General features: G+C 41.0%; 1 protein-coding gene across 1 annotated transcript in view; it reads left to right on the top strand.

Moving 5' to 3' along the window:
• Nucleotides 1–22,405, top strand: part of PCNX2 (pecanex 2) — a gene marked incomplete at its 5' end in the record, with an annotated part of 40,356 nt that extends 17,951 nt beyond the window's left edge. The window contains 8 exons of the mRNA XM_029084534.1: nt 950–1,183; nt 3,332–3,435; nt 10,901–11,045; nt 12,253–12,483; nt 12,829–13,103; nt 14,132–14,316; nt 19,418–19,866; nt 21,915–22,405. Coding sequence (XP_028940367.1) covers nt 950–1,183; nt 3,332–3,435; nt 10,901–11,045; nt 12,253–12,483; nt 12,829–13,103; nt 14,132–14,316; nt 19,418–19,866; nt 21,915–22,088 — 1,797 coding nt within the window. The remainder of the gene's footprint in view (nt 1–949; nt 1,184–3,331; nt 3,436–10,900; nt 11,046–12,252; nt 12,484–12,828; nt 13,104–14,131; nt 14,317–19,417; nt 19,867–21,914) is intronic.
• Nucleotides 22,406–26,096: the final 3,691 nt, after the last annotated feature.

Genomic DNA, 26,096 nt, shown 5'->3' with positions numbered 1-26,096 from the left:
TGCTGCTCCTCCTTCAGTGCTTTAAAAGGAAACTCAGTTGCATCAGTTATCAGCTTCATAACCTGACATACAAGAAATAAGCCATTATTCTTTACTGGCCTCATTGGCAAGTAACAAAAATAGTGATGCTACTAAATGCAGAGTGAAAACAGCAATTAAAACAGGGGGTTTCAGACTTGAGTGATTTGACTTGATCTGTCAAATCTCACCTTTGTGGTTAAGTCATGGTGGAATTGTTTGTTAAAGAATTAGGAAAGCTTTGTCCCCCAGAAAACAGGAATTCCACAGAGGAAAAAGAGAGTCCTATTTTGAACATGTGACCCTCGACTACTATTTTATCAAAATATGCCTGAACTTTTATTGGTATCATCATCTTGGTGATAAACTCTAGAACCCCACTAATATTCAGTAATTAACATGTTTGAATGCTGGAACTCTGTATTCTTATCATAGTCTATTGTTTGTATTAATTTTCCTGTAAGGCAGAAGGGTGTTAAAAATACAACTTCTTTTTCTGTTGTCTGCTATTTAGATATCAATTATTATTGTCTTTCTAACTTTAACAGTTTTGTGAAGCAAAGATGCTAAGCAGTAAAAAATAGGAAAAATATAGAATCCTAGAATTGCTTTGGCTGGAAAAGACTTTTAAGATCATCAAGTCCAACTGTAAACTGAACACTAACACTGAGTCCACCACTAAACCATGTCCTTAAGCACCACATCTACAAGTCTTTTAAATACCTCCAGGGATGGTGACTCCCCAGTTCTCTGGGCAGCCTATTGTAATGTTTGACAACCCTTTCGGTGAAGAAATTTTTCCAAATATCCAATCTAATATGTACCATTATAGGTAGTTAGCGTGGTCCTATTTTATTTATTTTCTTCTGTGTAAAATATATCTGCTTTAATCTGTGATGGAGTGACTAATGTTTGCCCATTTTGTCAACAGAGTATAATATACTTTACAGCAACTTCTCCCAAAATCCTTGACTGGATAAAAGATGAATCCATCCAAAAGATACTGCAGCCTTATGCAAAGTGGCATTATATTGAACGTGACCTTGCAATGTTTAACATTAACATAGATGAAGATTATGTTCCATGTCTCCAAGGAATAACAAGAGCTAGTTTCTGCAGTGTTTATCTTGACTGGATTCAGTTCTGTGCTAGAAAAAGGGTGGAGGTAAGCCTGTAGGTTTTTTTAGTAGTATTAGTTTTAATTCCTGGCATAGGAGTTAAATGATGCGTGGTTACTCTTTTGTTTGCTCAGGATTAGTATGGGAAATTGTTTTTCATTTGAGTTGTCAGATTTAACATAAAGGGAAAACAGATATTTGTGGAATGGAAAAAAAAAATATTTTGGAGACTACCCTTATGCAAAAACTAGAGTTTTAAGGAGAGTTAAGTCTTTGAATACAGAACCAATTCCTTACTGTGCACTCTTCCAACACCGTTAATTTAACCAGCTCTAGAAAGCATGGCTATAACAAGTGGTCGAAGAAGTACTGCTAGATCAGGCTCTGTTCAGGGAATGTCACAGAGCATTACTGTTCCTTCAGTGTTGCCATTGTTTGGGTACATTTGCCAAACATTTGTGATGTTTGTGTACCCTTTCCAAACATCTGCCTATGTTTGGGCATAGTTTTCAAATGGTGGAAAAGTGCATCACAAACTCACTGCTCGTATAGGTCACCTCTGAGAGCTCATAATTCAAAAGTGAACCATGCCACAAAGCCGTGTGAAATTACCTCGCAGCTGTAGAAGGTCAAGGGCAGGTTTACAGCTACGCATTCACACGCTTTGAGCCACTAAGATTACGGATGGTCAGCAATCATTTGTCAGAAATGCACTACTGTATTTCCATGGAATACTCAAAATAGCCCAGAGGGAGAATACAGTTTCCAACAAGCATATTCCCTTGATTTAATTTTCTGATTATTGCTTATAATGGCAAAAAATGAGACGTTTATCTTTCCTGGCCACTCTGCCCTGTTATTTGTGTGTTTTTCATTCAGGATCACTGAGTGCACATCCCATTTGCTACCACTGACCTTAGCTGGCATAACATCACTGAATCTTAATGTTTCTTCTCCACTTTCGTTCCTTCTCATGTCTCTAACCCTGAATATCATTCCACCAGTTCCTCAGTGTATCATTACACTGATAATCTTTTCATTGAACTGTCCTCTGAGCCTTCCCCAGCATCTCCTTCTACTGGGAATATTTCATCTCTTTTCTTTCCCATCTCCATGTCTCAGCTCCCACATTCTGACACACAAAGAACTGCACAGTGCCAAGAAAGCCACTGTTAAATGATGCTTTTTCACTTGTTATGTGGCTGAGACTTTCAAAGAGAATAATAGATTTAGGGATGCCCAATAGACTTGAAACTTTTCAGCGTTAAACTTAAAAGGGCAAATGAGTGGCTGCACTAGTGTGCACACACACGCATATCTTTATATATTTTTGCATATTTTTCTTTTACCTCTGTTTTTGTGGTTCACTAAATATATTGAGGTAAGGTTCAAGTAGATGAGATGTAAAAAAGCTTAATTGTACACATAGCCCTGAAAATCAGTGTATTTTATAGAAGGGGTTACATTCTCCATTATAATTGGCTTCAGTTTTAGAGACAAAGTAAGCCTGTAAGCAATCACCCGTTGCGTGGACCAGAACAATAGTCTATATCCTCCTAAAGAGTCACATTCATGAGGGGTTGTTTCATTTTTACCTCCTGCTGGATAGCAAGGTTTTCTTTGCAAAAGGTAAAGAAACTCTCCTGAGTTAGTAAATGTCAATGAAATATTTTGACTGCTTGTTAAAATGTGAAGGCAGTGTCATCAGTGGTATACATTTTAGATAGATACTGTTATTCACTAAAAGTGTGTTCCCTCAAACTTTTCCAAAGAGATTGTTGTTCTGGAATCTGTGGGGGAGTTTCATGTGCACTGTGTCTCATGAAAAGGAGTTTGGCTGCCTCTGGTTGCAGTCTCTCTCAGCAAGAAGAAACTTGCTCTGGTTTAGAATGTCAGGTCTGGAAAAACAAACAAACAAAAACCAACTCCCCACCACCAAAGCTCCCCTCTCTTGGGATCTCACCAGCCAAGACTGAAATGTTCCGTTTCTAGTCAGTGGGAAAAATAAACTTGCACTTTGCAGAAAGCCTCTGATAGCAATGATCTTCCTTCTTCTCTGTTTGATTGCAAATAATGTTTTGGTGTTTAGGTCCAGCCACAAGCAAATTTTATGAATGTTACAATATATAGTATTGCAGTGCTTTTAAAGCTGGTATTTGCATTTGGAGTGACATGCTGTTCTTAAAACCTTGTAGCACCTGGACAGTGATGAGGATTCTCCTCTAGTGACGCTTTCCTTTGCCTTGTGTTTACTGGGTCGAAGAGCTTTGGGAACTGCAGCTCACAATATGGCCATCAGGTAATAGTAATAATAAATAATAATAAGTAATAAAGTAACAGTAAATTTAAGGTATCCTTTTTCCTCATTTTAAAGCAAAGACTTGTGTGTCTTTTTTCACTTAATGTGGAATATCAGCAGAAGATTACATCACTGCAAAGTCTCTTTCCTCCAAAAAATATTTTTTTTCTGCCATACCTGAACATCTTTTACTTTGGTAGTTTGCCTAATAACTAATATCAGTCTTTATTTCATAGGGCAAAGCAGAATTTTGCATTGAAAGGTACTGATGGTTATTGCTTATGGTCACTCATGTCTGGCCTGGCTACTGGAAAGCTGACTTCCTCCAGAAGGGGAAGAAACTGCTAAGTTATCTGACAGCTGCTTAGCTAAATAATAATAAATCCATAAGGGTCTGCTGTTCTTCAGGGCTGTATTCCGTGTTCCTTGTGCCACTTCATTCTGGTGACCAAGAATCTCACATCTCTTGAGACCACAGCTTTGTTCTCAGTCTACCTTACTCATTCATTCAAAATACTTCTTCCTAGAAAGTCTGGTTAATTAAAATACGCTTCGTTAAGTTTATTTATAGATATTCTCTTCACCTTACATTTTCCTTAAGGATTGTTCCATTTTCACTAAGAGTTCTGAGTTGTTTGGGTTTTATAAAGTACCATTTATGCTGTTCTAAGTGTTCAACCCGAGTAATTAATTTTCTAGATAAGGCATTTTATTAATGAAATAGTATTTATTTTATTAAAGTCTAACTTCTCTCCTAATTTTAGATTTTTATGAGTTCACAAGAGTTTAGTAACAGTACAGAAGATTAGTAAATACACAGTCTTTTAAGCGACCTTGCTGTATTGGCATAAAACTGAGTAACGCTAGCTAGCCCTCTATCAACACAGTCCTTAGAGAGGATTTGTCTTACTAACAAGCAAACAAAGACAGCATGGCTATTTTTGAATGCATTTTCTAAGATGAAAGTCCTTTAAATATTCATTCTAGATTTGTTAGCTCTTGAGTCATTTGTAATGTCTGTTTTTATGTCTTCCTCTTTCAGTCAGTCTCACAAAATGTTCATGGCCCACACACCATATTTCTTGGTGTGCTACTTCTTTCTTCTTCCTGAAGTGGCTTTTGTCATCCCTGGTCTACTAGTCTTTGCACATTCCCTTCCTGTAGTAGTTTTCTTCTGGGTTGGGTTTCCTCTCCCTTCATTTCCATGCACTTGAATTAGTGCAGTGTTTAGGAAGTCATCGATATTTCTAAAATTGCCCTATTTTTTTGATGATCCAAATTTTAGAGTTTAGGGACATGATAGAAAAGTTGATGTGTATTTGTGATTTTTTTTTTTTTTTTAAGATTAAAGTGAATTTGATCTGGGGCTGAGATAGATATGTCACAGTGATATTAGAAATGCATCTAAAAATATCACAAAAGCTTCCTAAAACTGTCATCACATTGCATGTACTTTCCATGGGATCTTAAAATCTTCATTACAATGTTTTGGTACTAGCACAGATACAATAATAATGTCACCTATTTTTATTGGCTTACATGGTCAGTAGCTAATGGAAAGATATAATATTATCAGAGATTTTCCAAAGCTTAACGTGGGAAGTATGAATGTTGAGAATAATTATTTGCAAAGTCTCTGGTAAAGATTTTAATAATAATTGCAAGAGTCAGGTATACCATATCTTTTTAAAATCTAGAAAATTACCAGTGAACCAAATTAGTTTCTCTCTTTTGATGGGTGGACACTCCATACTCAAAAATATTTTCCTGGGGAGAAAAGGTCTGTAGAAGTAGGAAAAAAAGCAGTAGTCATATGCATTGCACAGCTCTGTCCCTGTTTTTTTTGGAATCCATTCTGTATAATCCTCTATCTCTAAGTCCTAATTTTCTTTTTATTAAGAAATTGCTCCAGGGCAGTATTGAATCATTGTATTTTTTAAATGTTTTTTGTGACATAAAAGGGATTAAGTGGAAGCTTCTGTCATTGCCTTTTTCAGTGCTACTTCACAAAAAGCTTTCCCTGGGAAAGTTGCACTGTGAAAAACTGTGTCAGTTACCCACTTGGTTAAATTACCTTTAATTACCTTACATCTCAACTGTCAGAAAGATTCTTGGGGAAAAAAAAGGGGAATTTGAGTAGCACAGTTCAAGTTAAAAATTGCTACAGCTACAAAACACAACTTCAGCTTGGTGAAATACATTTATTCTTGTCTTAAAGAATTTATCTATTTATCTTAATTGACAAAAACAATTTAGTAGAAATTATCTAGGTGGGTACACTGCCCCCTGACATTAAGACCTTTATCAACAAAAATCCCCCAAATATATTCAGTTCAGCACAGAAGGCAGTTCTTGCTGTACTCACTGTGTTTACTGCTTCACACAGATCCTCACAACTTCTTTAAACACAAAGAAGCAGTAAGTCAGTGAAACTCGATAGGAATACAATTATATGGTGTGCCAGGGGGAAGAAGACTTTGTTCAACATGTGCAATGCTGCTGAGGCCAGAAGGAGCCCTTCCCGAGGATTAACTTTAGGCACTGAAGGCGGGCCCCACTCTCCTCTCTCTGTGTTTGATGGAGATACAGCTCCTCTTAGAGAGGGTGATTTAAGAGCATTATTGATGGTCCTTGCCCCCAGCTCTCAGGCTGTCACAGGTCTGCATTCAGTCAGATGGGGGAGAAGTACTTAAGAAGCTGGAGGAATCGTTCCTCTGGTGATGCTTCACAGTCCTTTTCCTTGAAAAGGTGTCATGATATTTTGGGTACTTTTTGGAGCCTACTGGTGCTGAAGAGGGTTTTAGTTTTCTGCAGAGATGATGTCAGAACAGGCAATCCCACAGCCAGCTGTGTGCACGAGAGGGACGTACTGCATGTACGGTGGTTGGCAGCTGGCTCACTTTGTGAGATCAGGGCTCCTAACACACGCTCCATCACACTTGAATGCTGGACTACAAAAATTTAGATTATTTAGATTACTGTGGTAGGCACTGAGAAATTACCTTGAACATCATCTCAGGAGTTTCTATTAATTCTGGCTGCAAAGCATCTTGCGTACAATGTTGCTGGAGGTTTCATGATGAATTTGAAATGTAATGGCCAGATAGGCACTGTAGTCTTCTCCTCACGCTTATTTCTATGAAGTGTTTCAGATATGTCCAATATGAGCAAACTAGCCAACAATCTCCACTCTGTGGTCCATGTTTTGTTCTTGGGGGTAACTGTGCAGATAGTAGGAAACTTTCTCTGGACTTAAGTCTGGCCCTTACTGTGTCTTGAGGAGTGACAGGCATCCAACTGCTGCGTAGCACTAGTAATGCAAAGGTAATGATACGGTGATCACTGCACTACAGAATTGAGATTCAGGTTTACATTGTGTATGTAAACTATCAATTTGCACTCATTTACACATGATTTTATCTAATCTATTAATCAGTAAATGTCACTGTGTAAACCAAGATTTTAAATGCTCTTATATAATGTATGTAAATAATTATTCAGTGTACCTGTTCATGTAAATGTCACTAGAAACTCAACATTAACACTAGATTACACAATAAATGCATTCATTAAGAAGGCAGAACATTGCTATGCAAATCACTTGCTCTTTTAAAATGTTATTAGGAGGCATTCTGCACAAAATGCAATTTGAAGAATGACATGGCATTACCATTCATTTATTCAAATATGAGCAATAAGTTTAGGTGTGTATTTGTAAAAATATTACTTAATAATCCTATTCAGCCACTAGACCTACTAGTAAATAAATGCTTAGTATACGTTTCAAATTTGGAAAAATATGAAAATCTCTTAATAAAGCATTTCTCATCGGATACTTCCAACATTACCAAGCCTGGATGCTCACGTCCCCTGAGCACCCTCTGGGCATTATCACTCAGTATGGACAGAGGGTCACTCCAAGGAATGCCTCTCCCCAGAGGAACTGCTGCTCATGCTTGAAGCCCAGGGAAGCAGCTGGCCCCACTTGCGCCTTCCTCCTGGGCATGTTGCTCTGCCCAGCATCTGAGGGGAAAGAGGTGGAGGGCACAGGACATGGCCCCACAATGCTGTTGGTGATGCTGCATTGCTAGTGGGAGTTCAAACAGACACAGAGTGCAGCTCCGTGTCTGCCAGAGCAGATGCAGGGGAGAAAAGTTTGACTCTTGGCTCACAACCACTATTGTCTAAAATATCAAATTTAGAAAGGCTACCGTTGAAAATATTTCATTCGAGTGAGCTATGACATTCAGGTCATTACCAGCTCACAAGCATGCATGTTTCTTTATTCCTTCAATAAATCTACAGTTGACATTGGGAAAGGTCTGTGAACTGCAGACAGAGGATGGGTTTTGGTGTAGAAAATACGCCCAGCTCATTAGTCTTCATCCGTGCTGTTTTCAGGCTCGCATCAAATGCTTTTCGTTTCAGCTGTTGCAGCAACATAGAGTGCAGTAGGAGGGAGTATTTGCTTTGGATCTTTTGCCCTCCCTCTGGTATTTGTGGTGATTCTTAATCCCCTCCTTTCTGCACATTTGAGGGGCTGATGGTTCCCACACACCTACTAATCTTGTTCTAAAATAGCTTGCAGTTGTGACTGCAGCTTTTCGAGTTTTTAGCTCAGAGGGTTAGAAGTGTTGCCAGAAATAGTAGTTATGTCTCTTCCTGACTAATGTTGTTTCTTTGGCATGTGAATTTACCTTAACAAGTTTTTAAAATACTGTGAACGAGCCTGTAACTACAGCAGATTACTAATTGAGGTGTGATAAAACTGGGCCAAGAAAGCAGCAACGGCCTTGAGTCAGGCCTGAGATCAAAGCTGTTGGCTTTGCAGCTTCCTTAAAATCTCATTAGTCTTCAGGAGAGAGCATAACAATGGGAGGAATAACAGCAGCTCTGTCTTGTGTGGATTAAGGGCTGCATTTTACAGACGTAATGGCTTGAGATAGTGTCACATTATAGGCAGAATGTACCCAAAAGCCTCATTACGATTGGCAGGAGAATAAAAGATGTCCATGGTTTTGTGAATACAGCAATCTCCTCCAGACCTCTCTGGTGGAAAATATGATATATAAAATAATTGACTCTCAGCCTCTCACAACTACTGCCACCACTGCTTTGTTCCTTGTAGCAGTCATATTTGTCCTTAAAAATGCTGGTTAGAGAACTTTTTATGCAGAGGGTTGAGAAATGGTTGAGTCTTCTGTAACTAAGCACAGTGAGAGTTGTACGTGCTTCCCTGCGCTCCCTCTGCTGATGCTCAGCTGCAGTTTGCATAGCTGTCCTAGTCCTGGCCTTGCTTTCAGCAGGTACTGCTGTTCACAGCAGCCTGTTTAGCATGTGCTGATGCCTGTAAGACACTTTGATGTAAATGCAAACTCTATCTGCTGTGGTGTTCAGATTTGTCTCTGAGAGACTCTAATGATGTAAAAAACCAGTTATCTTGCCTGCCTACTCCTCCCTTCATCCCATCCAACTTCTCAGAGCAAATACAGGGAGCGTTACTTGGGGAAAAACTATATTAGGTGCAGAGTTTGGAATAGTTTTTTCAGCTTCATCCTGTGAAGAATAGTTAGATACAGAAGGGGTTTTTCCAGGCAAGGATTCAGCTGTGTATGCTGCATGTTGTTTAGTGGGTGGGCGAGTGAAAGGCCCCTTCCTGATTTCTAGCCTGTTCAAGGAGGTGACAGTCACTTATTTCACCACACTGGCTGCACCCACCATTTTTTTTTCCCCCTAACTGCTTTATTCTAGGGCTTTCCTAGCTACTAAGCAGGATTTGGGAATGTTATAATTTTGTAAACTGTGGAGATGACTGATTGAAAGTTAGTGGGGATCAGGACCCAGTCCTTGAAGACACGTAACAACTCCCATGAAATCAGTGCTTGAATATTTTGAAGATCTGAGTGTAAGTGCCTGTCTCACATAGGCAAGTTATAATACGTAACTTAGTACTAATAAATGCAAATCATTTAAGAATTCACAAGGGCTTCCCCATACTCTTCATGTTCCCAGCAGTGACGTCAGCCCTGCCTTCCTGAGTGGCCTTGGTCCCATTGATTAATTAATTTGTATTACACGCTGCTTTTGTGGAGAAAATCAGTATCCAGCTGTTTTTCTGGTAACAACATATATATCTTTCCATTTTAATTTCTAAAACATGCTACCTACTAAAGGCAAAATTAGAATGTGTCCGAGCTGAAGATAGGCCAAGCAGTCTCCCAGTCTCTCTTCTCCCTCTCTTGGAGAAGAGAAAAAAATCTTAAAGATTTTTTTTTACTTTCTTTTCCTAAAATAATTAAGTAAGCTCAATTATGTGGAAAGATTATGCATTCTCTGGAGAAAGTCTGAACGGTAATGAAAACTGCTAACATCTTAATGCAGCTTCTCCTCAGAGCCTTTACAATCTGAAAAAATCAAGTGTTATAAGAGTGAGTAAAATCTTGGCAGGTAGATGAAACCATGTCCTGTGGGTTTGCAAGTGATGCCTGTTTTTAACAGATGGTTCTGTTTTCCTCAGTTTAGAGATCACTTCTTCAGAGCAGCATTAGGATGGCAGTCCTGCTATCTGAGCATTATACAAGTGGCTGCGGTGTCGTTGTGGGAAGCTCATGATTCGGGGTGCAGATTTGAGCTGAAGGCTGATTGTTTCCCTTCACAAAGCCCTCGTGCAACCATTTTCTAACAACTACTTGATTTTGTACCTTTTACCTCTTGCTTTAATCTCAGGTCCAGACAAATTGTTATCCAAGGTCAGGCAGAACTGGTTACATGTAGTTTCTCACATTAGAAAAAAGAAACCCAGTGCATATTTGCTTTAGGGCTCATTGTTTCAATATGAAATACCTGGTATTTGATTCATGCTCTCACCCAGTTTGCTGAACAGTTCCCGAAGCTTCGTGTTCTTCTTAGTACATCTGGTTTAATGTCCACGGCTGGGTTTGAGTTTCATGACAGCATTCTCAGATTTGCTGAAAATATTTTTTACACCTGTTTTTTGTTTTTTTTTAATTTAATTTTATTTTATTTTTACCTTGCCCGGAGAACAGCTAAGAGTAACAGAGCCTATCACTAAACTTTCAAAGGAGGGGGCAGCTTCTGCTCCCTGCACAGGGATTGCCAAGCAGCTGGCACTCTTTGACTCGGTCTCTTTGGCATGGCCACAGAGGTAGCAGCACCCTGAGGCACCCTGTGACCCAGCCACCCATCCTTTGGACATCCTTCATTCCAGGTGCCACACTCGTTTCATGGCCAGTTGTTTACAGTGCAAGCAGAAGGAAAACCACCTACCCTGAGGGATGGTTTCTCATTAGAAATAAGTGAAGCAACCCCTGCTTTATAGCCACCACAGGAGCTTGTGCTGTGCTGGAGGACCACCGGTCACTGTGCAGCTCAGCATGTGGCTGGTGGCAGGCAGGGGTCTGGCTTGGGAATGACTTCTGGGAATGACCGTGCCTTTGTCTTACAGCTTGGACTCTTTTCTGTATGGGCTCCATGCACTGTTCAAAGGAGACTTTCGTATAGCAGCCAAAGATGAGTGGGTCTTTGCAGACATGGATCTATTGCATAAAGTTGTTGCCCCGGCAATACGAATGTCTCTGAAGCTACACCAGGTAAGGCCTTTTAAAAATCTTTATTTTTTGGCTTTTACTATTGTATCTGTTTTCTTAGGGAAACACAGGAAACCTTAGAAACTGCCAAAAAAAGAATAAGGCAAGAAGTATTTTATTTTTATTTTTTTTTTCCTGAGAAATTTCCTTAACTAAAATGGCAAAGCTTGGCATTTTATTTTGCATTCACTTGATCTTCTTTCTGTACCCTTTAGCTGCCATTTGAAACCACTCATATTGCAGAGCCTGACCTTGCATTTTTCATCAAAACAAAACTGACAGTCACATCACGTTTTACTTGCACGGATACTATAAGGATGGTTTCCAGATTTAAAAGAAATACATTGATTAGAATAATTTCATTGCTAATTTATCAGTCCTTTTGTGAATGGCAACACACATGTACCGCTTCCATATGTTAAAAGACACAGCTGAGAGAAGAGTGGTTTGAAGGGTTGGTGTCACGGCTGTTTGTTTGATTATGTCAGGCTGTTTTGGACCCTGTTCTGTTTTCAGCTGTAAAAATCTGGCACACCTCCACTGAAGTTGCTCCAGTTTCTGCAGGTCAACTCCTGTATAGCTTGGAGTTGATTTTGCTCTTGCTCTGGCACATTATGATTTAGTATCACATGCTTTTATCATGCATGATATTTATAATTGCTCTGAATGTAACTGAAGTGGAACTGCTGTGAATTAATGTCCAAGAATTTGACACAATAATTTTATGAATGTTATTGCTGGCTGCGTTGCTGCGCGACTGTTAAAGCAGTAACACAATATTGTGATATCTGCTGATGGATTCCCAGTCTGCACTTTTGGTGGTGGGTTTATGTGAATAAAGATACGGATTTCCACAGGAACTGTGGAATGCCCCAGGTGATTCCAGTCTCCCTCTGGCTTACCCAAAAGCTCTGCTTACTGTGGTTTCCCACTTTATAAAAAGAAAGGGGATAAGCTGGCATTCTCCGAGTGTCTTTCTCCAGAGGAGACATGAGATCAGAACAGGTTACAATAAAACGAAAGTTGTACCTTTCTATATTACTGTTAAATTAATTTTTGTACCTCGCCAAAGACACGCTGTATCAAATGGCGAGACACTTGTCGGGTCAGCTGGCAACTGTTCGAAACCAGCATTTTGTTTATTGTTAATAGTTTTTGTGTTTTCACAAATTGTACCTGATCTTTCCAATACTTTTTCCTGTACTACCAGGACCAGTTCACCTGCCCAGACGAGTATGAGGACCCAGCAGTTTTGTATGAAGCAATCCAATCTTTTGAAGAAAAGGTTGTGATTTGTCACGAAGGGGACCCGGCCTGGCGCAGCGCTGTGCTCTCCAACAGAGAGGAGCTGCTAACCCTGAGACACGTGGTAGATGAGGGAGCAGATGAATATAAAGTTATCATGCTCCACAAAAGCTACTTGAGCTTCAAGGTTATCAAGGTACATACACCATCTTTCTAATATTGTAGTAATTTAGGGCTGTGGTAATATTATTTCTGAGTAATCTGGCCAAAAGGAGACGTTGAGTGTAGTTACTGGATTAGGGGTTGGAAAGTAAAAGAGCTCTCTCCACTTGGCTTCCATTTTGCACGGATACATTTGTTTATCTGCAATAACGTTCTGAGCTTTACCAGGGAGTAGCTGCAGAAGTTCATAAAACCTATTGGTGCAAAGACATGAGGTGTTGGCACACGCAGCTACTGCTGTTCTACTGAGATCATGTAGTTCTGCATCTTAAGTAGAAAACGTTTTCATATGATCCACATGATTTTAACTTACCTGTAGGTCAACAAGGAGTGCGTCAGAGGGCTTTGGGCTGGGCAGCAGCAGGAACTGATTTTCTTACGCAATCGTAACCCCGAGAGAGGAAGCATCCAGAACAATAAACAGGTCTTGCGGAACTTAATTAATTCTTCCTGTGATCAGCCACTGGGATATCCAATGTATGTTTCCCCTTTAACCACCTCGTACCTTGGGACACACAGCCAACTGAGGAACATCTGGGGGGGACCTGTCAGTTTGGACAACATTAAAAAGTGGTTCAGATCCAAATGGCTAAGGTAGGTGTTACATTTTGGCTATGCAGATAGAGACCCAGCAGTCTCAGTTCCACTGTATTTTCTGTTAAAAGACAGTAATGCCATACTGTTATCTTGGAGTAAAAAATTAATTGCAAATACCTCAAGAATATAACAACATATACAGATGCTCTACAGATACAGCAGAAAGCAAATTCATTAACTCATTCATGGCTTTTGAGCAAAGCTTTCTACATGTTCAACAAGATTGATTATCAACTCACTTAGCACTACAGACATTTCCCTTATTCCAGGGAATTTTAGTGTTTATTCCTTGTAAATAAAGGTATCTTTTCTGTAACTCAGTGCCATGTCAGAACATGAGTAAATGTGTTGGTGGGTTACGCTCCACAACTTTGTCAGTATAGATGATCATCCCCAAGTCATTGTTCTTTTGCCAAAACACATCTAAAAACATACTTACTAGCCACCAAAACTGCCTGACTTCCCCTAGGTATGCATGGTCAGTACCTAACACATTCCATCTCTCATTCCTATGTGCACTTTTCACACAGCAATAACTCACTCTTCCTCCACCTGCCCTGTCGCCATTGTGGCTGAGGAGAGCAAGGGGACCATGGAGAGACTATGGGAGCCAGCTTGCATGCTAAGACCTATGCTAAAATGCCAAGCTTCAATCTAATGGGTTAATATGCTTGTTTCCCACCATGCAGCTCATTCCCACTGGGCTCCCTTCAGCCCATTCCTCTTTGCTACTTGGTTACCTCATGCAAAAGTTTTAGAGACCGCTGTTAACATTTGATAGAGTCCTAAGGTCTTGCAGGCCTCCAAAGCCACTTAACACAGACAAGGAAAGATTTGGTTTGTGCCTTATAGAGTTTTGTTACAACTAAGCTCAACACATCATCATCTTCGTCATCTCATAAAATATCAAAAGACCTGCAGCAGTAGGAGAGAGTTCAATTAAACATTTTGAGAGCACCTCACATTGGTGGCACAAATTTTGGTGCATAATAAATGGCTGACCACGTGTGTGTTCCCACAAACAGAATGCGGAAGGACTGCCATGCAGCTCACCATGAGAGGCGTAACGCTGAAGAGGTGGACAGTGGAGGGGGGTCTTCGTCTGGCAACAATTCCACAGGCAATTCAAGCCAGAGCAGTAGCTCGCAGCCCACCAGAGATGGAACCCCTCAGTTGCAAGCTTCATCTCAGGAGGTCCACCAGCGTGCAGGTATTTGCACAATTTACTTGGCTTTTTCTGTAGTCTTCTCCTGAGGGGCAGTGTAGGCAGGTGTTTTTGGGGTGTGCTTGTATCCAGTGGAAAACTGATTTTAGAATGAGAGAGCTTTGTCTTTCCTAATGACCAAGCACATATAGGAGGAGATGGCTTCCTGATACTGTTCGAGGTATTTACTGGGAGATTCACCAAAGGTTCCACTGTCAAACTCCTTTAGGTGTAACTTTTGGACTAGGAGGTGCCACTAACAATGCCAGAATGAGAAATGCAGATGGGAGAGATTCTACATGTGCCATGCAGGGAGCCTGTACCACAGTGAACCTGTGCACAAGTGAAAGTATGCAAAAATCTTAATTATCTTGGAAGGACCATGATGATTTATTTGAGGAATTGGTCTGGCTGTTCATCAGTATGTATGGAGAACAAACAAATAGGAAATAACTTCTTATGTCTATAAGCAGTTACCAAGAGAAAATTAAATGTTGCCAATCATTCTGTCAGCTAACAGCTGAGCCCTTCTCGTATTAAGTTACGGATTCAAAAGTACTTCACACATATTCCCAAGGTAGAACTACTGGCCTTCACATTGGAAATATACCTTAAATTCGGCAGTGAGTCTCTGTGAGACCTGTCACTGTGGGATCAGGACTTTTAATGTAAAGTCTGTTAACTCAACCTTGCAGTAAGTTGTGGTATTACTGTATAAATTAAAGCAGAGAACTAGAGGGGTATGACACTTGTTCGTTTCCCATTAGATCATTTTGACCTATCATTAAAGATAATGGACAGGACTGGAGAAAATCTTGCCCTGAATATAAATCATGTTGCAAGAATGAAATAACTGCTGCTTTTAATTGAGCGTAGCGTTAGAGGAATCCCCATGTGCATACTCATAACTTGACACTGCAGTAATCAGAATGGCAAACTTAATTGTAAAATAATGATCCTGAGCATACCATACAATGAAAGTTAATTGTGAGTTGTTTAAAAGAACGTATTGGGTGCCCAGAAAACCACAATCAAGAGGGAAGGTCACACTTAGTTAAGAAAAGCAAACTGGCTGTGATGTAAAATGAAGAAATGCACAACAAATGCAAGGAAGTGGAAAATAGCAAATGCAAATCAGTATTCAGTCCTGAGAGGCTGCTGATAAGAGAAAGCGAATGAAACAATAAGAAGTTTCTGGCTGGCACCACTAGGGACAAAAAGATGAAACTGGGTTTGTGGCTGTTTATTTTTAAAGAGTATTAGAAGCAAAAGAAATCCTAACAGTGGTCTTGATCTGTAACTATACAGAAAGGCAGAGTTGCCAATATGTAGAAATGAGAAAAGAAATGTGTGATTTGGATTGGGAAAAATGCAGATGATCTGTTCCTATGATCTGATCATGAAGTAGTTCCTTCCTCCACCGCTACAAAGAATGTGAAAGGGTGGCTATCAAAGCTATATGCTTAATTGAGCAAATCCAAATGACTGTCATTCAAGAAGGTTTTTAAGAGAGCTGCTTAGAAAGGAAGCTCTGTTTGATCTTCAGTATCAGGACACTAAGGCAATACCAGAGGACTGGGAAAGAACTTATGTATGCCTGATGTTAAAAAACCAGAATGAATAGGGTGGCCTGGGTAATGCGTGTCTGTCAGTCTGACTTTGGTTCAGGACACTGTTGGCCTACCACGCACAGTCCTAGTGCCCTAATTGAAGAAGGACATTTTTAATTTGGAAGGAGTTCAAAGAGGAGCCAAAAAATGATCAAAGATCTGGGAAATACATCCTGTAGTGAAAGATTAAGAGCTTTCAAACAGTTTATATTGTAAGAGATGCTTTGATCATAGTCTGTAAGTATTTACCTGAGCAACAAAAGGTGACCAAAGACTGTTGGTTTGAGCAGACTTGGATAAAACAAAGCTAAACAAATTCAAATTTGAAATCAAGAACACATTTTTAACAGTGAGAGTAAATAAAAAGTGAAAAAAAAGTAACTAAGGGTTAAGATGTATTCTCCATGACTGGAGATACTAGATGCATTTCTTTAAAAATCACAGTAGTAATTAATAATATCATATAGGAATTAATTCTGTGAAGTTCTATGGTCCATGCTTTATAGCAAGGCAGACTAGATGATCACAGCAATCCCTTCTAGACTCATACTCTATGAATCAAGTGCATTTAATATTTTCATATTTCATATTTCATTTTGCAGCCTGGTGCCACTGAGTCTGCAAAATCCAATGAAAGCCCTATATAAAAGCGTGACAAAAATCGGGAGCATTGGAAATGTGTGGGGTTCTGCCCTAAAATGTCCTTATTTCATGATGCAGTTTATAGAACAGCCTTTGTTTCCTGAGTGTTTTCAGGGACAGAGTTATTTATGTGCAGACGCGGGTGGTCTCCTGTCCAATGCTCTAACCACTGCATTTGGGATGACTATAGAATACTTTTGGACAGGGGTCAGCTTGGCAGTTTAAATCACAAACAGATGTTCGGCCACGTTAGCCCCTGCACAAACTAACACACCACAACCCCTCTGTTCTTAATTCCAGTCCGTTCTTTTTATTTAAAAAAGGCTAACATATTAAAATAACCATCAGATGTAGAAACCAAAGCACTTAAACAAAACCCCAGAGTTTGAAGAACCTGAATCCCTGCGGAGGCCAGATGTGCACACGGCTGCCAGTGCGGCAGCGCGCGCCCTCCCTATTCATCACGTCTGAAGTGCAGAGAACATTGGCTACGTGGGACACAGGAGCCACGTGCATCTGTCCCATGGATCTCAAGTAGAGATCCTGGGGCTCTTACTTTGAGAATGCTGCTTTGCAGGCCAGCTGACGAAAAATTTTTTTATTATTATTTGGAGTATAAAAGTAGAACTAAAGATACACTGTAAGTGGGGTACAAAAGTGTCCAGTGCTTATCAAACCAACTAGGTTTTAGTCTGGCTAAAGAGCTCCAGTTAGGTTGTAGCCCAGCTCTGCCATATGACTCTGTGCCAAGTTACCAAAATTCTCTTTGCTTCAGCATCTGAAAAATGGGCCTAGTGATACCAGCCTCTGCAAAGCAGGTCTGTGGATGTAAAATAGCATGTTTCAGCTATTTTCAGCTATAATGTAAATAGCTTGGATATGAAATTCTGCAGTACTGGAACCCTCATGAATTCGGCAAACAGTCATGTTTCTAGAAGATAGTGTGAGATTTATATTTCTTTATGCCTTCAAAATTCCAGTATCTGGAGGAGTTTCAGTGCTTCCCTCCCTTCCACAGTTCAGGTACTGGGAAAAAAACAAAGCAAAAAAAAAATTGCCAACAATGTGGTAATGCCTGCCAGAAAAACTTGTTTCTGCATTGATGGCTCTCAACCAATTTTCTGGCATCAGCTCTCCACCCCACAGCTATACCTAAGAAACCAAAATACCAGCCTGTGTTAACGTTTGGAGTTTCCTGGAAAGCAAAAAAGCCAAGCAGGCACTCGCTTGACTGGGTACAGGCTGCATCAGCCTGGGTTGGAGCCTGTCTGCAGGAACAGTAGACCCTTTTGGGGCCTGTGGCGCCTGCCAGCCCCCTGCGTGCCATTCGCAGAGTGCCTGGGTGCAAGCAGGTATCTGGAGGGCTCACTGGCCAGTAAGCTGATTTATTTTTCATTCTATGCCTATTAAAATATGCAAGGAAAGAAATCAATTGTTTGAATGACATAAGGTGTTGATGTGTTAAAAATGGGGGCATGTATGTACAGGAAGACTGAAGTTGTCTAGGCACATCAGAGTAGCTTAGCTAATTTACTCTCTGTATCCAACAGCGGCTGCATTGAGACACTTCACAGAATGGCCCCAGAACCTTATGTGGGTCTCGCTCAGACCTCCAGTAGCACACCCTAACTAGAGGTGTTCCTGTCTTTTCCGTCTGATATACTGTAAATATCATTCTTGGAACTCAGATATATTTTCATGTTAGAAATCTATTCTGGCTTCAATGCTGTATTCTTCCACTTGGCTGAATTCTCAAATTCTCTTTTCCCATATTATGTTGGGTTGACCCTGGCTGGATGCCAGAGGTCCACCAAAGCCTACTCTGTCACTCCCCCTCCTCAGGGAGGGAGCGGAGAAAATAAGATGGAACAAAAAAAACCCCAAACTTGTGGGTCAAGACCAAGGCAGTTTAATAGAAGCAAAGCAAAGCTGTGCGCACAGAAGCAAAAGAACAAAAGATTTACTCTCTACTTCCCATCAGCAGGTGATGTTTGGCCACTTCCCGGGAAGCCGGGCCTCATATGCGTTGCGGTTCCCGAAGGACAAATGGAAATAACAAATGCCCCCCCTTTCCCCCTCTGTTCCCCTTGGCTTTTATTTCTGAGCAGACATCGTATGGTATGGAATATCCCTTGGGTCAGATTGGATCAGCTGTCCTGGCTGTGTCCCCTCCCAAGACCTTTCTCACCCCCAGCCTCCTGGTGAAGGGAGGGGAGATGTTGGAGAGCCAGCCTTGGTGCTGTGCATGCCCTGCTCGGCAGTAACCAAAACACTGCTGTGTTATCAACACCCCTGGAGCCACCAACACAAAACACAGCACTCTGAGGGCTGCCACAGGGAGAATTAACTCCATCCCAGCCAGACCTGATACATATATGCATGAATAATTGCTTTTAATGTGCCATTGTTCTAACTCACAAGTTTTTTGTTTTAGTTTTGCATTTAATTATACCAAGCCATTTAAGGTGGATATTCAGCATCCCCATTTCAGTGTGGTTGTCAAAAGGGGAGTGGAGCTACAGCAACACTATGCTCAATCATTCACTGGGTGGGTTAAAATGTATCTGGCAGAAAAGGGGTGATTAGAGTACTTTCCTTGGGGTGTCTTCTCAGTTTCCTTTCTTTTGACTCGGTGCAGAACCACTGGAATTATTCTGACCAAAAGCCAGAACCCCTGTAGTGGAAAACAGAAAGGTTCATAGGTTTAGCCATTTGTTATTTCTGTTATCCTTGGGATTATGCTGATAAAAACAATAGTAATGTGCCAATAGCAATATGTCCACATGGGACACTGTCAATAGCAAGGAGTCCATCAGGATGTCACTTACTCCAATGTGTTAATCTTTCTTTTAAAGGTAGGAGAAAACCCAGGAGTCAGTCCATCCAGGCACATGCTGCTTTAAACCAAAGGCCTCCTGCTTCAAGTCACTCCGGACCAATGGTAGAAAGCCGCCAGCCTTTTATCCAAACATCTACATCTGCCCACGAAATTGCCCAAAGGCTTTCTAGTAGTCAGCTGTCGTTCCACAATTCGGCAACATCTGTGTTTTCCCAGTCCCCTGCTGTTCCTGTTGCTGGCCAGCTGACTGTACAGGACCGAGCTGCAGCAATGCTCAGGTCCAGCCTGGCCTCTTCCACCAGCTCAACTCTCAGCCTGCTGTTTGGCAAGAGAAGTTTTTCAAGTGCTTTGGTGATTTCTGGGCTCTCAGCTGCAGACGGAGGTAACACCAGTGACACCCAGTCATCCAGCAGTATGAATATTGCCATGGGTCCATCTGCCAGAGCAGCAAGTCAAGCAACTCGGGTAAGGCTGAAGTCAAAATAGCAGTACCAACCACGTGCTCTCTTATCAAGTTCTTGAACTGTCCCCACCACCACTTGGTTTCTTCCTTCTCACCGGTCAGAAAATGGTCTTTTCCAAAACAGTGTCAGGATTTTGGTATTTGTTTTGGATGTTGCTGCATCATGATGAAAATGAGACTGTTTAATATTAGTGTGTATCTGAGAGGGAGGTATTTGTAAGTAATTGACAGGCTGGCTGTTAAGCACGCACCTGAAACTGCAAATTGAGGCAAAGTCCCTCTTCCTTTCACTCGCACCGGGGACTTAGGACTCCATTTTCTGTAGTCCAGGTGATAAGTAGCATCATAAGCAGACTAAATAGCTCCCTCCTTGCTTGCTTATGCAGGACTTAATTATTTTTACAGAGAGGAACAGTTCCTACTGAGCACTGCACTTGTTCTGTCCCTCTCTCTGACCACAAATTCAATCCAGGACCTGAAAACCTTGTTGCTGAAAGGGTTATTTGAAGTCTGTAGGAAATATAAACCTGCATGCCCTGTGATCTGGCATTTTCTGACAGCAAAGCAGTACACAGACCAAACTTCCAGCCCTCTTCCCAGTAGGCTCCCAGTTCTATTCCCATCTTCCCTCGAAAATTCAATGCACGTAGTAGTGTCATTGTTTTATTGTCTGCTTAAGTATCTGTAGTTAACTTTGGCTGCCATCAGTTACGTTCCTGAATTTTGAAACTTTTACCTCAGCACTACAGAGCAGTAATGTGAGAAGATGGAATAGAGATAAAGGGCGACTGCAACTGGAGGCTGAGTGACAACATAATTAAGACAGACTTTCACATTTGGCCTATCAAAATGGAAACCAAATTGGCAGCAGGCGAAGACTGTAGCTATGGAAAGTCCAAAACACTTTTCTGCTACTGTCACTCTGAACTGCGTATAACTTCCCTAATTTTCAAAGAATTCTCCAAACCTCAAGTGAAAAAAGCTCCTTAGCCTGTGTGTATTTTGCTCTCAACCAAAAAATACCATGTATGGTATAGCTCCCTGGAGTTTTGCCATGAACTTCAAAAGTTGACTGAACATTACTCACCTGGGTCCAATCCTACTTTATTACTCTAATGAGCATTAAGAATATTTCTACATGTACAGCTGAAGATATCAGATGACAAGGTATAATTCCAGCTCTCAAGAGTTTATAGCCTAATTTGCAAGAACTCAGCCAGAGTGCAATACTAAGTACTAATGGTAGGATTCACCTGGTCTAACTTTAAGCCATCTAAAATTTGGGCATGAAGTCTCAGTAGATTGTTGGTGTGGCCTCTGTATTTAGTGGAGAGGGAAATCCATTTCATCCTTACAGCCATCAGGAAGAAATCTTCCCCTGGACACTTGCATCTCTCTGCCAACCATTGAGAGCCTAGATGATACACTAAGGCTACATGGTTAAATTTAGGTGAGGTGAGTCCTGGCCAAAGGAACTGCTCAGAGCCCAGGTGCATATCTGATTGAAAGTGGGAAGGAGGAAGTGTTTCATTTAGATGTTACCACAGCACAGTTCTGGAAACCTTTCTACTAATGGAGTCTTTACAGTGGGGTGACACTGCGCTTAACATTTTCAGACTGATAATTGCATTGCAGTTTTGATTAAAAGGTTTCTTTGTAAGTTGGATTTAAAAATTGTTGTCTAAAGCAAGCCCCAGAGCAGCCCAATTTAACTTCTTAGAAGTCAGGCCTGTTTGGAGCAGTGGTTTGGACTGGATGACCTCCAGAAGTCCTTTTCAATCCAAATTATTTTACAGCTCTCTATACATGTACATCTGTGGTACTAAACCTGTAGTTCCTGGTCTGCTTTTCTTTCCAAACATATGCATTACACAAAGTACTCCTCAGAAGTCCCTTGTGAATGATGCACGTTAAGAATCCCATGCAGTTTCACAGAATGACATTCCTAAATCAATTTTTAACTTTTTTTCACCCGTCACTTCAAAAAAAGATCTCAAGTATTACTTAGAAATTTCCTAAAGTAGTTGACTCTTTCTTTCTTTCTTTCCAGCAACTCACCGAGACCTGTGAAGTAACAGATGCTGCAGAACCCAGGCCACAACGGGAAGCAGGTCTGGCCCATGCCATATTTATGAGTCAGAACCTGGAGTGCAGAAGGGCCAGCCAAGAAGATATGGCCCTGGAAGACACCGCTTCTCAGCAAAGCCTTTCTGAGGATTCGTAAGGAGTATTCCTAGCTCAAGGGCCACACGCTTCTTAGAATTACAGACAGTTAGGTCAGGGAGCTGCACATTGGTTTATGTTCTTTCAGAAGTAACAAGCAACATCCAAATGTTTATTTTTCTAAATTCTACACAACAATACTACAGGGCAGATGCTCTTCAGCTAAAGGCCTTGGCATGGGTAGGGTAGGAAGATGTCCTCAAAAACACACAGTGCCACTTCATCTCAGGTTCTTGTAAATCCTAGAACAATTAATACAGCCTGTTTAACGTTCCTTCCCTTGGAACAGTTGAAATCATGAATTACTACAGTGGGAAATATTAATACAACTCAGTGAAAAGCACACAAGACATCTCTTTCCTGCCATAACTTAAATGGCTGATCGCATGCAAATTAATTGGCATTGGGTATGTAACATAGAGCAAAAGGCAGCTTTGAACCGAAGCAATTAATACATAAAAGGACAGTACAACACGTACTGTAGCATTAGAGATAAATCTGGTATTTTTTTTTTTCCCCAACAGCAAATCTCTTTTTGAATTTTTCTTTGACATGGTATGCAGGTGGTAATTCTGAATAGCAACACAGCATCACAGATTGATATAGTGCATGCAGCCATATTGAAATATTGTGTGAACAAGCCATGCTACTACACAGAGTAACAGAAGTTAAGGGTGAGAAAAGAAAGTAGCCAGTGCATGGAAAGCCTTCAAAGCATATGGTGCACCTTCTTTGCAAAGAAAGCAGTTCTGCATAAACAGCTGCTCTTATGTATTATCTCATGCTCCTGTTTGGTTTACAGCAGTGTTTCTCAAATTCCAGGCAACAGCCCCCTTGGGAGTTGCAAAAGGGCCCAGGGGAACCCTCCTCAAGGACAGGAAAGTGCAAAGCAGACTGTAATTATTGTCTGGAAGTGTTTGTATTAGGAAGGGAACAGCTAAATGCCTTTAATTGCTGGACACCGCTCTCAATGTCCATAAGCACTTGTGGCCAGTAATTACAGAGCTTTCCAATTTCCCTCCCCCAGAGAAACTGAGCTGCTGCTCGTTTAATAGATGCATAAAGACAGATGAGGCAAAAAGGGAGGCCGTGCTTTCACAAAGTTTAAGAAACACTGATTTACAGGAATGCATGACTACTTTGGAAGTCAAAAGGCTACAACAAATCCCTCCTCTACTCTAGCATCTAAACACACACGCGTGTTCTCCTCCTTTTTTTTTTTTTAATTAAAAAAATTGCAGCTATCAGTGTCTTGCTGTTCCTCTTTACTGTAACTACCATAGATTGCTTCTAATTTTCAACACCATGATGTGCAGCCAGGCTGTCTTGTCCCAATTAACAAGGAAGATTTAACAAAAGATGCTGTAGCTAATTCTCATTACTGTTAGGCAATACACAGCTGCATTCTGAGCTTCCTACTGTGCCACACTTAAGGTTATAAGTAGTAGAACTAAATAACACCTAGTGAAAATAAAATGATCCAACTATGTTTTGTGTGGCAGCAGTTTTTGGGTTCTCTTTTTTTTATTTTGAATTGTTTTCACCTGCTTTCTACCTTATGAAATTGAGAAATCCATTGTTTTTCTTTCACATCCAGTCTTGATGAATTGATTATTTATAAAGCTTAGCACAACTTAAGCAAAATTCTGCTCAAGTTCGCAAAGGCAGAGTATTCTGTGTACAGTCCCCCAAGACACATGGTCTTCAGTGCAGCTTAGGCCCCACTAATGTCTTCTCCACCATCCAGATGTGATGTGGAAGAGGAAATTGAATTCAGCTGCTCCCTTCTGACCATTTCTGGCAGATCATACCTCTCCTGCCACCACTCTGCTCATGAAGTGCTTTGTTACAAGTGAAGGATGGAGGTGACACAGGTAGGTGGAGGGCTCTTACTAACAGCCACCAGACCCATTTCTGTCGTGGGCGCTTTTGCATGGTGGTCTGCTGAGATAAACCATCATGGCTTTGTCTTCCTAAACCCTGCCTTGCGTGGAAGCAGGGCAAACAGGCAGCTGTGGAAAGCACTAAGAACTTTCCCATATAAGCTTAACCTCACTTAGGCCTCCAATTTTCACATCTTTAACTTGTTTGAATTAATTTCCATCAAAAATAAGTAACTCCAGTAGTCTAAATCAGCCTAAATTATTGTATGTATCCAACTTAAGCCTACTAAACCAGACTGGGAAACAGCTGCACAAACCCTTCCAGCAGCAAGCTGCTGTATCTGCTTAGCACAGACCAAAGCCCAGCAATGTCCCCTTCCCCCAGCACTGCATCTTTTTTAAGAGACTCTACCACCTCCATGGCCTCTGGTACTGCACCCTAAGATAATGCAGCTGCCTCAATTCCTGACTTAGTTCAAGCCACCAGCCTCTGGAGCATAACTAACTCCTTGGGGACAGCGGTGTGCCATGAAGCCCAGCCTCCTGCTGCACAGGGTGGCTGCCAGAAAAGGCATGTCCTAACTAACTCCTTCGTTGAGGAACCGCACCTAACAGGGCATAGGAATCAAGGTAAGATTCAAAAATTAATTCCTTTTTGCAGCCATGTTTTACAATTGTTATTTTGCCTTTAAGTTGTTAGTAGCATAGTGGGTTGAAAAAAACCCAAGAGTGACCATTAACAACAGTAACAAACACAAATAAATGGAAGCTGACAGCACAAACTCTCCCACGTTACATTTCTCCATAATTTTGGAGGTAGGCTGCTGTTATTAATAACACTACTGCTATATGCAGAGTTTTTAAATATGGGCCAATCCTACAGAATAATCAGACATGATGGTGAAAAATAAAACCTGGAACTAGGTATGAGGTTGTATCAATTAAAAACATCTGGGATCTCCCCCCATGTTTGCATGAGGTAGAGATAGACCTGCTTACCCTGTACATGATGGAAGATGCATTTAAGTCTCTGATATACACAAAGCTAACAAATAAGTACCTTCCCTTTAGACAAGGCCTAATTTCAACAGTAAGCTGCTCAGAACACCCTAGTCTACAAGAATGCTATTCTCAGCACCAGTGCCTACAGCTACACAAAGGCTTTAAGCCATGCTTTTATTCCTGAAAGACCTAAGCAGCGTGATACTCAACCTCGCACAGGAGGTGATTGAAAATTGCAAGATGGAGGGACCTGTGACACCTCAGGAACCCCCTTTGTTGGACAGTTGTGGGCTCTGAAAAACAAAGGTAACTTTCAACTGCTTTTAAGTCAGCTGCAGCACTGATGATAGGTTTCACAATGCATAACACTGTTGTTAAACCTTGGCCCTGAAGTTGCTCAGGTTGAATAATGTGCCTACATTACATGTCTGATCTCTTACCACAGCTGTGATGCAGGAAGGATGGCCACCACCAACACCTAAGTACCTTTCATATGCAGTTCCATTTTGTGACAGTTCTGAAGATTCAGGTGCTATGCTTGGATTTTTCCAGAGCAGCAGAGGCCGCTCACTCAGCAGGGGCTAAAGGCAGAAGCCTGCCCAATGCTTGTTCAGCCAGCCCAGAACCTTCTTGTTTCTACAACCTGAAAGCAGTGACACTCCCATCTTGCTAGCAGGCTGAACACATCCTTTGAGGAAATCAAGCATTCAATCCACAAGAGCATTGGGTACATGCAGTTCTTTCACAGAAACGTCAGAAGGGATGAAGAGACAGAGGCCCTATCTGCCACTCCCAGTTTAACTGCAGACAGCATCACCATTGCTGACAAAAAAACCCATCAGGAGTTATTTTATCTGCACTGGCTCAGCAGGGCCCTCGCAGAGAGCAACACACATAGTACAGCAGGCTACAAGAAGGAGGATAATGAGTATATGGTAAAAAAAAAGAATCACAAACACAGTACTTCAGCCCTTGCATTAAATGTGGGATACTTACACCCCCCCCTCCGGCCCCCAGTTTGTTTTCCTAAACTTTCTGTTCTCTAATAAGCTCTGGTTTATATCATACAATAAAATCCAGGTGCTACACTCCTAAGGGTGAAACATGGTCCAAAGATCTGGTAA

This window comes from Antrostomus carolinensis, unplaced genomic scaffold (assembly GCF_000700745.2).
Source record: "Antrostomus carolinensis isolate BGI_N321 unplaced genomic scaffold, ASM70074v2 scaffold46874, whole genome shotgun sequence".
NCBI lineage: Eukaryota > Metazoa > Chordata > Aves > Caprimulgiformes > Caprimulgidae > Antrostomus > Antrostomus carolinensis.
Note: the sequence above shows the minus strand (reverse complement) of the source record. Positions and strands in the feature narration are given on the sequence as shown.